Here is a 16,042-nt window from a genome sequence, read left to right as displayed (position 1 = left end):
TATAATCAATCGCTAATCAAACATTTTTCTAATTAGTATTTTTTCAACGTTAAGACCTCAAAACTTAGAGATAGATTGAGTTACAGATCCAAAATTTTATATTTAGTTCATTTTTTTATTCTCCCAAAATTAACACATACCAAAATTTTTAGTAAAATTCATTTCTTCATGAAAATTTCTTGAAAATAAGCTTGAAACTCACACACTTGTATTATATTGTTTTGATAGACTCTGTGTGTTGAAATTAGAACTATCTGTAATTTTATAGGTAGTAATGTATCTCAAGCACCTGCTGTTTTTGAACTTTTAAAGTCGTAAAAGAAATGTCATCGCTGTGAGATTCGATTCTTAGAGCATCAACTCTTCTTCGTTTAGTCACACTCTAGCAGAGTTGTCAAGCCTGACGGGAATGACTTGTAAGCCCCTCTAAAATGTTAAGAATAGATTAGACTACAACGAGACCACAGAGAGGAAGCTCAGCGCAATTCTGAAGGCATTGTTTACTCAAATGGCATTGTGTCACCCCGAATATTGTTCTCGGAGTGTTACAGGCACATGGCAGCTATGTAAATTAACATTTTCAACGCCAGCCTGTTCCTCTGGATTCTGGCAAATTTCTCCGACGGCAACGTCGTTTTTCAGCAAAACAGCCCCCTTATCCTCTTAGTTATAAATATTTAATCAAGATAAAGTAATAAATAATTCCTTTTTCAAATGCTGAAATGTTTGTATTAATTTATTATTTACTTTGATTTTCATCTACATGGTTATTATATGTCAAAATATGGGACTAAATCGTAGCTATACCTTAGAAACTGTATTCAAAAAAAGTCTTCAAAGGCCAAACCTTTATCCAATGAAAGTCTAAATCGTCATATTTTTGTTCTACAGTTTAAATAACAATAATAAATGTTGGGTTCAGCCTGTGGGCACTCCAAGACCTTCATTTTGTGGGGTGTTGTTATAAACATTGATATTATTGGTAGAGATGTAAAAAAGGTTCAAATCCCGGTAGGCTTAAATTCATAGAAGATGCCATAAATTGTTAACTTGCAAAATATTTATGCTTTTACTATTCATTCAATCTTATTTAAAAAATTCAAAAGTCATAAGCAGGCAAAGAGGAATTTAATTATCTCTATAAAAAATATATTAGCTTTTACAACATTTTCTCTGTCAAAGTTCTATCAGGGGGTTTATTTTACGTTCACCAGGACTTCAACTTTTTTACATCTCTAATGTTATTGGTAAAGTTAAAAAATTAATTAATTATTAATTAACCACTTGCAAAGAACAGTCCAACTACGCACTGATTGTGGAACATATGTTAACTTTCTTTTTTAAGGATGAAAGGGTGAGTGATAAAATAAAGATAATATCTTAATTTATAAATTTAAATTTATCTTATAATGGAAACAGCTCAAACACTAAAATATATTAACATACATATTACCTAATATTGTATTTGAGATATTTAATTAATAGTAACTTGTCAAATATCGAATAATAATATATATTTGTTTTTCTATTTTTAGTAACAAACAATCGAGTACAAATTTGTACCGTGTGTTCAAAAAGTCCTTGACTACTTTGATTGTCCTAAAAATAACCATTCACAACAGATCAGAATGAGATGTTACATGAAAATCTCCAAAATACTTTTTTATTTACCCATGATGAAGATTATAGTTATTTCTTAATTTGATTTCCACGAGCTTCAATTACAGCCTCCCGACATGGTCTAAGGAAGTATATATGTAGTTCAGTAATGTAAGTCCTGCATATCTTTCTCCAACGAGACTCAACAGAGGCTTTGAGGTTGGTGACATTGTAGTAGACTCTATAGGCTTTAGACTCAATATGCCATATGATAGCTTTATTCGAGTGATTCTTAACCCTTTAAAGATGAGTGTAATACAGATAAAATACAGGGATGATTTCTTGAAGTGGGGATTCATTGACATAGTTAATGCAGATGTGGAAAGACCACAGTGTGTAGTATGTTTGGAAGTTCTTGCCCATGAGTCTATGAAACCAGCTAAACTTCAAAGACATCTCGAAACTAAGCACCCTGCTTTGAAAGATAAAAGTATTGATTTTTTCAAAGTAAAAGTTGATGTCGTCAAAAGTTGCCGCCTTGATAGCAGTAGATTATTTCAAAACAAAAATTTATCCAACATTAAACCTTCATACACGGTTGCATTAACACAATAACTGAGAATCTTATTTTTCCATGCACCAAAGATATTGTGCGTCTCATGATCGGTGCTGAAGCATTAAATAAATTATCGCCTATAATCCGTGTCAAACAATACGGTAAAACGAAGGATAACATATACATCCGAGGATATGTTATGCCAAATTATACATGAATTAAAAGAAACTTCTACTGGGCTGTTCAGCAAACAGCTTGATAAAACTACTAATGTGACAAAATTTGAACAACTTATTGTGTATGATCGTTATTATAAAAAATAAAGTAATATTTCTTGTTTTGTAAGCCTCTGCATACGTCAACTACTACTGCTGATATGATTTAAAGAACATTCAATCAAATGGGTTAAATTATATGGAGTTTCTACTTACGGTTGTAAGTCTGGCTTCCAATCATTAGTTAAAAAGGTGAGTCCAGAAGTAATTGGGACGCACTGCATGATTCATTGACAAGTTTTAGATACCAAGACGTTACCTGAAAAATTCAAGGAAGTGCTTAGCCGAAGCTGTAAATGTCGTTAAATCAAGGCCACTTGCAATACGGCTCACCAGAGTTTTATGTAAAGATTTGGGTTCAATCCTTGAAGCGCTATTGTTTCACACAGAGGTAAGGTGGCTCTCGAAAGGAAAGGCGTAGAATAGATTTTTTGAATTGAGAGGAGAGCTGCAAATATTTCTTGATTCTCAAAATGCAAGCTAATATGAATCATTGTTTAAGGATGAATTTACGTTGTGCAAATTGGTATACATGGTCAACATTTTTGCGATATTTAATAGTATTAATACAAGATTATAGGGCAAAGATAATACGATAATATCTTTGTCTGAAGATATATCGTCAAAATTAAATTGAAACTCTGGAAACAACAAAATGAATCCAAAAATTATACATGTTCCCAACCCTTGCCTTCTTGTAAAAGAAGCGGCAAATGAAATTGACATCGAAGACTTGTATGACTTGATGTATGAACATTTGAAAAATCTTACTGTTAAATAAGAAAATATTTTCCTGACGAATGTTCCAAATTTTCCCCCTTACAATCAATTCTTTTAATGCCAGTGTATCTGATGTCCTTGAAGCAGCAGGAGAAGAGTTTATCCACTTAAAAAACAGTTTTGAAGCATAATCATGGTTTGGTGAACTCCAATTACAAGAATTTTGGGTAAAATATTTCAAAAAATTCCCGATAATATCAGAAATCGCAATAAGGAATTTATTGCCGTTCCCAACAACTTACCTATGTGAAACAGCATTCTCCCAACTTCTCATCCTTAAAAACAAGTACCAAAATAAATTAGATGTGGAAGACGACTTGAGGTCTTCCATATCGACAACGGAGCCTAGATAGAATTGCTAGTTTAAAAACTACAATACCAGCCGTCTCATTAAGGTCAGTTCATAAACATACTTTACATAACGGTGTGAAATTTGTTTGTTCGAATAATTTTGGAATTGATTTGGAATTAATTAATGTTTTGAACAGCGGGTTCTCGTCAAGTTTTGACTAAATTACTATCATTTAGTACAAGGAATCAAAACTTTTCGGATCTATTTACATATCAATATTAAATTAACCTTGGCATTAATGGGTTAAGGCTTCTGTCAAAAAGACCTGGGCCTCCATAAATCCCGAGTATATTTATTCCTTTAGTCTGCAAAAACTTCCTACCTGTTAAGTCGAAACTATTTTTGCCAATGGTGGTTAAGTTGAGTAAAATGTGTTTTTGATTATAATATCCAAACTGATGTTTCTTATTTTTTAACATCATCCATAATAATCATGAGAGCTCTCATATTTAGTAGTGGGACTAAAAAATCTTAAGATAATTATGTAAGACACCGTATGTCCACATATATAGATCGCAATTATTGGCCAAGCTTCAGTCCAAAGTAGATATAATTATTGTTTGCTTAAAATACAAGCGATGACTAAATAATATGAACACAAGGGTTTTTTTATAATTTCATATTCTTTTAAATTTTTTAAATGGACTTTTTGTAAAGTTTGAAGAATTTTTTCTTTAAAAGTCATTTTACTAAAATAACATCACGCATGACATTATTTCAAATTTATGAAATGGGCTTATATATTTGTATAATTTTGAATATACGAATGATATTATCATTATTTTACTAATGATTATGAATTAATGAATACATGACACAATTCAAATCAGGATTTTTTTTAAAGGGGATTAAGTTTAATTTTTTTTTCAAGAACACCAATTTTTAGAAATTTTAGAATTGTTATTTTTGGGTCGAACCTGAATTTAAACAAATTACCATTTCAAATAAAAGAAACACATTGAAAAAAAAAAAATATTATTTATTTTGCCGTTTACATTTGGGGGGGGGGCGGAATACCAGCCTTACTGCACACCCCTGTGGAAGCCACTATATACAGTCATCAGCTATAATGAATTTCAATGATAAGTACAATTCTTGAACTAATTTAACTCCTTAAAATATTCAGGAAAAGGGCATTAATAAGATATTATATTCATATTTTTGATCAACTATCTACGACTCACTCATAAGATATCCGTGACTTACTTGTTTTTCACGAGTCAGCTATTGATATGAATTTATTAAACACATTTCTAGGGATAGTAACAATATTATAAATCTTTTAAAAATGTAGATATATGGGTCAGAACCTAGGGGGAACGGGATTTAGGACTCGCCTGATATTCGTATAATGTACTATTTTTTTTTTATAACACTACCAAAATAAAAAATTAAATCCATTGTCAATGCCCCAAAAGTCTCAAAACTACGTATTATAAAATTATGTAAATATTTTATTAATATTAAGGATTGAGATTATTTAGTGGTACATGTTTTATTGTTTTCAAATTTTCAAGGGTAAAATTTAAATGGGAGGTTTTGTGAGGACGTTTATTTAACAAAATAATCTGGAAATAGTGCTCGATACAAATATGTGAGCCCTCACCTCAAATAGTTGCCTCAATATGAGGCCTAAATTACTTGCAGATCTTACATATGTAGTCAGACTCGAGCTTGGTTCCCCCTTCTAGATGGAACCCTTTATGGGAAACATTTGAGGGGTAGAACATACCCTCTCATCTAGAGATACGTACATAAAGTAGTCCAAGGGGTTCGCGTCTGGAGAAGAGGGCGGCCATATATTGAGGTCCCAAAAGTCTGGGAAGTTGTCTCTCAGGAAGGCTTGGGTCTCAGCCGTGCAATGACACGGAGTAAAAACAAAGTTGTCCTAAAATTTTATCTGGACCACGGTAGCACTTGCTTATCTAATGACCACTGGATTTTTTTGTTCTGAAGATATATCTTACTAAAGCTCAGACATTATAGGGATATGTCGTGATGATGTTGCGGCTATTCTCCATACTCAAAATGGCATGAACAGTGGAATTTTTTTTCATTAGAAGCGAGCTAAACTTTTCTTGGTTTTCGAGTGGCCTTGAGAAAATTTTGAATATTATTTGCACTGTCTAACCCTCTCAGCTTGCTCTGTGCAAATAAGATATATTGTTGTCCTTCTGTGATTGTGCACCAATGTCACTCCGGATTGAAAACTATAAAATGTGTACCACTAGATATAATTAACACTGTATTCAAATTAATGATATTTAAAGGGATTTATGCGTGATTTTGTAATGATTATGCATAAAATAAAAGCAATTTTTGTAATATTTTTCTACAAGTTTATCCATTGGTGTTGTAGGAAACTATTTTATTTTTCATAAGTTAAAAAATAGTTACCTTTTTGTAGATATAACTAGGAGTCAGGTATATCGCTTCCGCAAAGTCTATTTAAATTAAGTAGAAGCCGGGGAAAAAACCCAAAAAGTTGCATCATTTGTATAAATAGCTCTTTAATAAATCAAAATTTTAACAAATGCCAAATATTTATTTGGGTCATTGACTTAATTGTACAAACTTTTTTTTTTTTTTTTTTTTTGCCATTGCTATTTCTTTAGCAACTCATTTTATGTTTGTTTCTACGTAATTACTGTATTTATGTCCTATAACACATATGTACAATATAATGATGTATCAAATACTCAAAGTTACATTTGGATCCGCAAATTATCAACACATTAGAAGTATAGTTAAAACTGGTCTAACAGCTACCTTTTGTATTGACGACCATATCCAATTTTAAAATTTAGAATTGGTACAAAATAGAAAACCCCAGACTAAGAATTGACCTGCAAACAGTGGGGGCCTTCTTAAGTAATTTCCTAATGTCCCAGGTAACGGGGGAGAAACCTTCCCTTGTATACAAAAATATATCAGTTGAAAATAGCGCTGAATATATTGAGTTTAACATTTTTGTATGTCAAAACACAGATTTCAGTAAAAATTCGTTTTTCTCATATTTTTTTATTACAAATGTTAATTTTAAGTATTATTTTGACAATTTAAAAAAATAATTTAATTCAATACTTATTACTTACCACTGATATTATTTAATGGGTATATTACCAACGAATTACTAACGAGAAATATATCAACCTATCGACTGATTTTCTTTCCTGCCTTGTTTTAAGAGTTGTATTACGATTTAAGAAACACATTGAACACCAAATGACATTAATGCGCCAATGTCCGCAATTTTGAAACACACATGACGTCATCAACAATGCATCATGACTTGGGGTGGATCAGGGTAAGAAATATTGGGCTTTGGGCTACGTCGGTCTACAAGGTGTCAAGTTTCGTGCCAAAATATGAGGTTTATACAATAACTACTCATGAGAGCTATATATATACATATAAAATCAACATGTAATAACTAATTCATGAAGTCAAATACCACACAACCAAATTTCATAAAAATGGATTAATTTTGAATCTTTACATTTGATAAACATATCAAAATATGTTTGACTTTTTGATTTTACAAACAAGGCTATTTTTCGAATTTCTAATACTGGAGGTTGGGTTATTAGTCATTTTTGGTGTTGTACGTATATGCGTATGAAATTAATTATAAAAATATTATCTAATAGAGAATATATTCCTAATAAGACATACTCATATTTAATGTCACCAACGTTATTTTAAATTATTCATCAATATCTTAATAAAGCAAAAAATTTGACCCTGAGGAAAAGAGACGTTTTGATGATGATGACGTTTCACAAATATTTTGATCTCCAACCATTTCCAAAGAATTCCCCAAAATAGAACAAATAGAAGAAAATTCTTCATGGTTTTTGTCGTCCAAGAGAGAATAAGAGGTATCGAGATCCATTGAATACCGAATCACTATTTTATTTCTTTATAATTTTTTGTCATTTCTGGAGGACAGTTGGGTATTCCATGTCAAGTTTTAGAAATTTTTGAGATCTCCACAACTGATTTTGAACATTTTTGGTCGGGATGTCTATCCCATCAAAAAAAAAAAGCATCTGTTAAATTTGAAGCATGTGAAGGTGCGAGGACCTGTTTGGGTGTACTTCACAGTTTTGCCCTCTCAAAATACCTTCGATCTTGAGTAAAACATACCTTTATTTATAATAAGCTAAATTTTTTTTCGATTAAAATACTTTTAAGAGTACGGAACTTCAATTCATATTTTATAAAAAAAAAATTCGTATATGCAAATATATTTTGTAAACATTATTGCAAAATATAAAAAATGGCACCTCAACCATGCTTCAAAATTGATTTCCTCAACTTTTTGTGAGAACTTTGACCTAATCATATGTTATAGGTGTGCAAAAAATTAGAGTGGGATCTTAATTGTATCACTTTTATTTAGGCTTATAAATAGAAAAGGTCATAATCGCCATAATAATAAATTAATTCTTATTTAGTAAAAAAAAAGAAGATATAAATATATTAATTTTGACAAGTTTTGTAATACATAAGTCTACTCTACTTTTCCGGCTTGTATTTGTATAACATATACAGGTATTTGAGTGGTTTTACCTTGTTCTATCCTGTTTATTAATAATACATATTGATGAGGAATATCATAGCTTATAATATAGAAAATATTCAATGTATAATTTAAAAAAATATATATTTGAGTAATAGGTATCTCGAAGGTTTTTGTTCCATTTTGTATTTTTTAAGTGATCCCATTTTTTATCGGAACTCCTTGGGATACCAGGATCAAACAATAAAGTGATCCATTCACAATGAGTAGATAATTTTAATATTTCAAAATGATATCACATAAAGAATAATAAATGGAAGAAAAATCCTTGGAGATACATGTTTTTATATAACTTTTTTTTTAAAATATGAATAAGTTATAAGGCCTAAAGAAGAGTGTCGTTTTTTATCATTTTTAAGCCTAAAAATGTAAATATACCGAGTTCAGATCAAGATACAGAATCAATAAAAACACTTTTGACTTATACAAAAAAAAACTTACACATAACTTTTATTTATCCTACCCTTAATTTGGGTATTGTTTGAAGGATAACATATGACTTTGAACAATAATTACTAAAATCTCAGATATTTCAGAATTCAGATGGCTAAAAGAAAAACGGATATGAGTTTTGGATTATGCATTCAAAGATAAATTCCTTTTTTGGCTTGAATTCATTTGTACAAAATGAGTGTGCCCCTATCTTATATATTACCTGGACAGTGAGTAACTTTTCAGCTGTCCACAGTTCTCGTGGCTGTGTGCCATCTACAACTTTCTTTAAAAGAATTTATCCCCATAATAAAGCTAATTCTAAGATTGTATATTGCAAGAGAAACATATTATTTTGTCAATATGTAGAGCTCCAAGCCTAAAAGAAGGAAGTTTTTATTTATCTTTTTTGAAGGACATATTTTCAACAGTCAAAAATTGTCTACAATTCGTTTGATCACCCTGTATAATTAATGGCAAAAACACGTTCCTCCTCACTACTCCAATGCATGAAAACAACTGATATATTATAAATGCAGAGCTATTTATTTAATATCTAAGATGTGGACATACTCTTTGATACTTGTAAAATCCCTGTATTAGAGTGACCCACCAGTCTCTTTTGTCTGATAATTATTTTGTCTTTCTTTATAACATTTGTAATTCTTTTTAACATCTTAATTTGTGAGTAGATAATAAAGAATGTATTCTAAATAGCATTTTAGTCATATGATAGTACCTTATATTAAAAGCCGAATAGTTTTTCTACATACTGAACAAAAGCTGAATTTCTACATTTTTTCAGGTACTCGAAACCTTTTCTCCAACAGAGGAGACTACAGATGAGTTTTCTTGGCCTACCTATGATAAAAAGTGTGATCTATGGTCCTTGGGTGTACTGACCTATATTCTTCTGTGCGGATTTCCACCATTTTCGGGTAGCTGCCAAAGAGAGACCTGTGGTTGGGATGAGGGAGAAGCCTGCTCGGACTGCCAGGTATGAGAAAAAACATTCTTTATAATAAATACAGAGTTGTTCAAAAGTTTTAAATCTAATTATGAACACAATAATTAATATATCTAAATTTAGTTTCAATATAAGGTTATAATTATATTTTAGCAATAATTTTTATTAATGTATTAATTTATATCCGCCATCATTCTAAACTATTGATGATAATAGATGTTGAAATGAATTGCATGCTGTACGGATCATGCTTTTGGGTAGTTAGTAACATGCAACTTTAATGGCATTTTGTAGAGTATCCAAACTTTGATATTACCGGTATTTCCCCTTCGACTGTAGATACACTCATACAAAATATTCCCCGGGATTAGTAACTTGACTTCAAGGTGGCCACATTGATTTGTCCCAAAATTGAATGTGGTGTTTCAACCAATTTTCAGTTAGGCGTCCGTTGTGTATGGGAGTCCCATCTAACTGGAAAACGAACAAGGGGTTACTTTCAAATCATGGAAGCACCACAGGTTCTAAAATCCTTCATATGTAATCATCCTGATTCCTACAGAGACTTTGGGGCAAAAAAACGTGGGGAGTTTTTCTCGGGAACTCTAAAACTCAGGCCAGAACATAAGAGATCGGCTGTTGGTAAGAACATGTATGGTTTTATCGTCCAAGGACAAAACATTAGACCTGGAGCAAATACGATCGTTTTGTCTAACACTAGTTAATGTGTGATGAGATTGATGTCTCTCCAACTTGGCAATGAACTAAAAATGAAAACAAACGGAAATTTATTATGTTCATTACTTTAGCCATTATATGAATAGAAAAAACTAGACCCTGATACACTCATACGGAACTTAGATGCCTTTAAAGTTTGTTGCAATTGTAGTTCAGGACCCTGTATACAACTAGTTTCAGTAAATGTTGAATACAAGTTGAAGAATCACACTTTGAAGAAACTATATATTGTGTTTTATAGCAAGGTATTTTTGATTCCTTTTATTTTTATAAAAAGGTTGCATAAACTCCAGTTATATGCATGAGTTGGCTTTTAGACCACGGGTCGTGTTGTGTCTTTCACAATTATACAATCTCGGCTCCACAAAAAATTGAATGATTCATCTTCTATTAATAAATTACTATTTAATTGTGGTTCAGATAGATTGGTTTACGAAATACAATAAAGTGGGACCCGCAGTTTTAAAAACAACATATACGCTCACTTGAGAACCTCGGCTACGTGGCCCCAGAAGCTCCGGCAGGCCCGAGCCGGCATATCCAGATTTGCTATTGTACGGAAAGAAATGACATGGGTTCAGGTCCGGGCTGTTTACACGACAAAAATCCGGGCTCAAAAAATGAGGACATTTTGTTGCCAAAACATCCTGCACTATTTGTTTTTGTGTGCAAATGCAATGTCTTGTTGGAAGGTGTAATTTCTTCCTTGAGCTACTCCATCCATCGAAGGAATATAAATTAAAAGTGCAAAACTAGAACCAGTACGATGTCAAATCTACATCTGCACAAGATCCCCGGAACTGCTAAAGCTTCCGGCGCCATATGGCTGAGGTTATCAAGTGAGGTGGATCTCATAGTAAATAACTGAATTTCATTAAATGTTGCTTTCAGAGAATTAAAATGTTATGGTTCTATAGTTCGTTCATTATAAGTTTTAAAGATTTTACCAACTCATTTGGATCACCCTGTACATAGTTACATGTTCACAGAGTTTGTTAAAACCTCTTAGTAAAAATAAATAAAAGTGCATTCATACATTGAAAGATAACGGTATATTTACCTTTCTATGTGAGTATGTTAGTTTGAAGGACAGTTGACTACGTCCCGTAATTTCTTTCAGCGCTTTATACCACAATTATTAATCCAATAATAATGAGTAGATTCTACTAAAGCATGTTGAAATCAGTATAATTTCTTCATTATTTTATCTCCCAACCTTTTCTCAAAAAAGAAAAGGATAGAATACCCCAAATCAATAAGTAGCTTGTAGTGATTAGAGATACTTTCAGGAAAGAGACGACAAAACAGGATAGATAATAATGAAATATAAATAACTGGTATTTAAATTATCTTAAATCATTCATAACGAATAAAACTGTAGTGTTTCCCATCATTATTAATGATGTGAGATATATCCATTGAAATCTGAATACTGATTAATTCAATAATTTAATGAAGGCTGAGTGATCGAAATTTATTAATATTTCGATATAAACTATCAGTTACAATTTAACAAAACAAACCTGAACTCTCTACCTTAAGTACGAGTACAAGTTGAGAAAATGACACTTGAACGTGATTGATGAATTTTCATTTGCACTCTCCATACAGTTTGATATCTCCAGGACCACCATCTACACCGAAGACCTCTAAGCCACTGTTGGTCAGAACTGGGGCGTCATTACAGAGCACTACATCCACAGTGGGTGATAGGCCTTCTGTCGCCACCTGGAAGCCATCATGGCTGCTAAAGGAGGACACATAAATGATTAAGAGAGTTGAGACACCATTTAGTTATGGTATTAATTTTGCTGAAATTCTATTGCTAATTAATAAATTATATCTTGTTGAAGTTTAAAACTCGCATTTTTAATATTTCAAAGGACCACTCTGTAAAAGAAGTTAAACCTACATATATAAAAATCAATAATAATTATGTTTTTTTTTCTTCTTCTTTTTGCCGTCGATGCACTTAATGATGATGGTTTGGGATTTAACTTATGATCTTGAGTGCAATCGTATTATTAATAATAGAATATTGAATTATTATCCATTCTTTAATAAGAAAAAAGAGGGATTTGTGTACCTCCGCACCATAGATGTTATCCATATTGGGAGCCTAAATAATTAAATTTTATCAGAATAAAAATCTTTTTTTTATATGGATTGAAGAAAATGGCGAATAATAACCGTGTGTTTTGATATCTAAATTGACAGACAAAAAGAAGGAATTTCACGTCGATAAAAAATATAATATGTCCCTCTAACGTCTAGCTTTATTGTATGTCCATTAGACTTTTATTAAATACACTTACCATATAATTCTGAATCATTTTCGCTGTATTTGGGTCAGTCTAAGATGTTCTACATCAATTCAAATTTATAATATCTATTTATAATATAAGATCAATTATTTTTCAAAAAATAGCTTTTGTAATGTGTATCTCGCGTCGTGTTATTGCAATTGGTTTACTTTAGATGGCGCTAGAAGGATAAGATTTCCTTGTAAAGAAACTATTTGTTATATATATACTTTAATATGATTATAATATTTTTAATGCTCTAATACTATTTTTAATGTAGAAGGTTTTCCTCTAAATAAAAGTTACTCATTTTCTCAGTCAAAAATCATATAACAGGCAACTGAAGTTTATAAGGTCTCAATTCAGTAACAATATAAATCTTGCTTCCACCTCTTCCTTGCACACTCCAAAAATGGCATCCCTATATTTAACATACTTATACGTATAGCTGAAAATCATATGACCTGTGAATACTGGGGAAAAAAACAAAAAAAACGAGGTCATTTAAATGAAATGTACACAAATTTCACTTTGTGTTCAAAAATGATATAGGGTGGATATACAACAAGGTAGATCCTCAAATTCGGTCCAACAAGAACTTACACTTATAGCTCCCAACAAATCCACAGTTTTACACAAAAGTAAATCATTTATACGTAAATTTTTTCTCTGAAACAATAAGGGTTTTGAAAAATAAAATACAATCTTCAGGTTGTAACTAAAAAATGTCCGCACTCTTCAATTGTCATATTTTTTTACACATACACTTATAGGATACGAGGTTTGTTATAAAAATAAGGTGACTTTTCTAATATAGCGGGCAATGTAAATTTTGTATGCTCCATTTTTGTTTGTTACAACACTCGCTACGAACATATATGTATTATTTCAAATATTTAATATGTTTAGTTTGTCTGTAAGAGGCATAAAGATTAGAAGTATTTGGCGAGTTCGGCGATTTTTTGCTATTGAAATACATGGATCAAAGAGTTTTTATCAAATCTTGTGTATTAAATGAAATTAAGTACTCCAAAAACACTTGAAATTCAGATAGTGACAAAAGATATTTCCAAGTGATACACACTATTCAAAAATGCCCGGGAAGATGCAAATGGCGAGCCTAGTTTTTGGAAGTTTTGATCACTATTTTTTTTCGACTATAGTGCATCAGGAGTTCTTACCATATGTTCTTGTGATCAATAAAGAGTATTATCTTGAAGTTATGTGCCACTTGCAAGAACCAATACGAAGAAAACGTCCGAAATTGTGGAAAAACAATTCATGGCTTTTGCATCACGATAATGGAACCTGCTCACTCATCTTTTCTTTGAGTGATTTTTTGGGCAAAAACAACCCCACAATCCTGCCTCTGCCACCATATTCGGCCCATGTGACTTTTTCTTTTCACCAAAACTGAAGAGACCTATTAAAGGATGGAGATTTGCAACGATTGAGGAGATAAGGATTACATCACTGGAAGAACTTAAGGATATACCGAAAAGTGCTTCTAAAAAGTGCTTTGAGGAGTGGAAAAATCGTTCGCACAAGTATATTGTTTGTATCTGAGAGGGACAAAATAAATATAGAGGAATCAAAAAATATTTTTTCCTAAAAATACAAGGTCACCTTACTTTTTGAACATACCTTGTAAATATATTGACCACCAAATCATTATTAATGCATTTAGACAAGAATAAAATGACGGCTTAATAAGGCATTTGATAAACAAACAAGAGAATGGATGCATTGAAGAGGATGGGCAAGATTTATTGGATAATATTATAATTTGTCTTGGTAGAAAACTTCTCCAAATTGTTGAGCAATGCTTCTCCCAAAATGACTTAGAGTAAAACAATTAAAATAATCTTATAAATATGTTGGAAATGGACGTGCCTTTGACATTGAAGAAAGGAATGTCTATGTATGTAAATTAGTGATGTATCGAATACAGCTGCCACTTATTAATACAATTTCTGGGAGTGCTGTTAGTAACAGTATAAAATAACTTGTAACAGTGTGTACTAAGCTTTCTCAATTCTCAAGAAAAAAAAATTGAGTGGGATCCTATTAGTAAATTCTTACAGTTAAATTTTCGTATTTCTATTAATATTCTAAGAAGAAAGAGTAACTGTTAAGCTAGTCCCCCCCAAACACTTTAAAACAAAGTCCGAAACGAGTCTTTTACCTTGGACATATCTTTTTTGATGAAACTTGATGGATTATCTTACTTAACCGGGATTAATATATGCTGTGTAAAATATAGTCAATTTTCCACTCCATCGTCATTATTATAGGAAGAGAAATAGAGTTATCAGGATCTTTCTCGACAATTAGCGAAACATTCATATTATAATTATTAGTATAATAGAATAATTCTGTATGTAGAATTATTTTTCAATTATTTTGCCATTGTCAATGTGATGTCCCACTCTGTCCATGGCTGTGCAATGCCGGGTAACCCTTTGATATAGGAGGGCTTATTCAATACCCAAAAACTGTTGTTCGAAGCTCGAGAAGACTAGATAAAAGGGTTGAGGCTCAATTCAACAAGTGATTGGTGTCACAAAAACAACTAAGCTAATAACGTTTCCTAAATTTATTAAAATGTAAAAAAATAAAAGATCAGTGAAACTTCCACCATCATTTTATTTCAGGTGCAAGATAGGGGATATCCAATGGGAATATTCCTTAGATAAATTAAATTTTGCAGAATTTTGTCTGGAAATATTTTTTACATAGAACTTTGACAAATAAAAAATAATATTTAACTAAAATACCTGTCATTTTCAGAATACTTTTTTATCTTTTTTTTTTAGATCAAACGTCAATTTTCAATTTTAAAACAAAAAACCACAAATTCTATGCATTTTGGAGATGAAATTTTAAAATTCAGTAGTTTGATGACGTATTTTTAATTTCCAGATTATTTTATTATATAAGTTCCGCATTATTTGAAAAAATGAACCAGTTATCGAGGGTTATTTTTTGGACGACATTATTCTCCAAAACTTTTTTTGTTTTGCAAGAACGATAAAAAAATATTTGGTGTTTTGTGTTTCTCTTTACAATACTAATAACTGCTTGAAACACTTTTTTCGTTAAAAACAGTTTTTTACAATTTTTTTCCTAAATTTTCAGCGGACAATATTTTTCAAGCATACATGTTTGTATGTTACGTGAAGTTTATAAACAATTTTTTAAATTCATCTTATATATACAAAAATAAACTTTTAAATCTTGCTCCTTTTCCCTTCTCCTCCTCCGTTTTTTTTTCTGCCTAGCAACAGTTTTATTCTTCATTCTACTATTAAAAATTAGTTGGGAAGGGGAGATTGTATTAGCGAGTTAATTTTTCTTAGATGAACACTTATGAGAATTCAATCTGTTCTATAATTTTTTAGGATGCTAACATGAAGGGAAGATAGCATTAGCCAGTTAATTTGCCCAGGATTATT

At 31.3% G+C, this 16,042-nt stretch overlaps 1 protein-coding gene across 3 annotated transcripts in view; it reads left to right on the top strand.

The window, feature by feature from the left end:
* LOC121125462 (MAP kinase-interacting serine/threonine-protein kinase 1) overlaps positions 1 to 16,042 on the top strand; it is a 120,230-nt gene that overhangs the window by 46,755 nt on the left and 57,433 nt on the right. For all 3 annotated transcript variants that reach the window (XM_040720663.2, XM_040720662.2, XM_040720664.2), the window contains exon 5: positions 9,385 to 9,576. In XM_040720663.2, coding sequence (XP_040576597.1) covers positions 9,385 to 9,576 — 192 coding nt within the window. The remainder of the gene's footprint in view (positions 1 to 9,384; positions 9,577 to 16,042) is intronic.

The sequence above is a fragment of the Lepeophtheirus salmonis genome, chromosome 10 (genome assembly GCF_016086655.4).
Source record: "Lepeophtheirus salmonis chromosome 10, UVic_Lsal_1.4, whole genome shotgun sequence".
In the NCBI taxonomy this organism is placed as follows: domain Eukaryota; kingdom Metazoa; phylum Arthropoda; class Copepoda; order Siphonostomatoida; family Caligidae; genus Lepeophtheirus; species Lepeophtheirus salmonis.
Note: the sequence above shows the minus strand (reverse complement) of the source record. Positions and strands in the feature narration are given on the sequence as shown.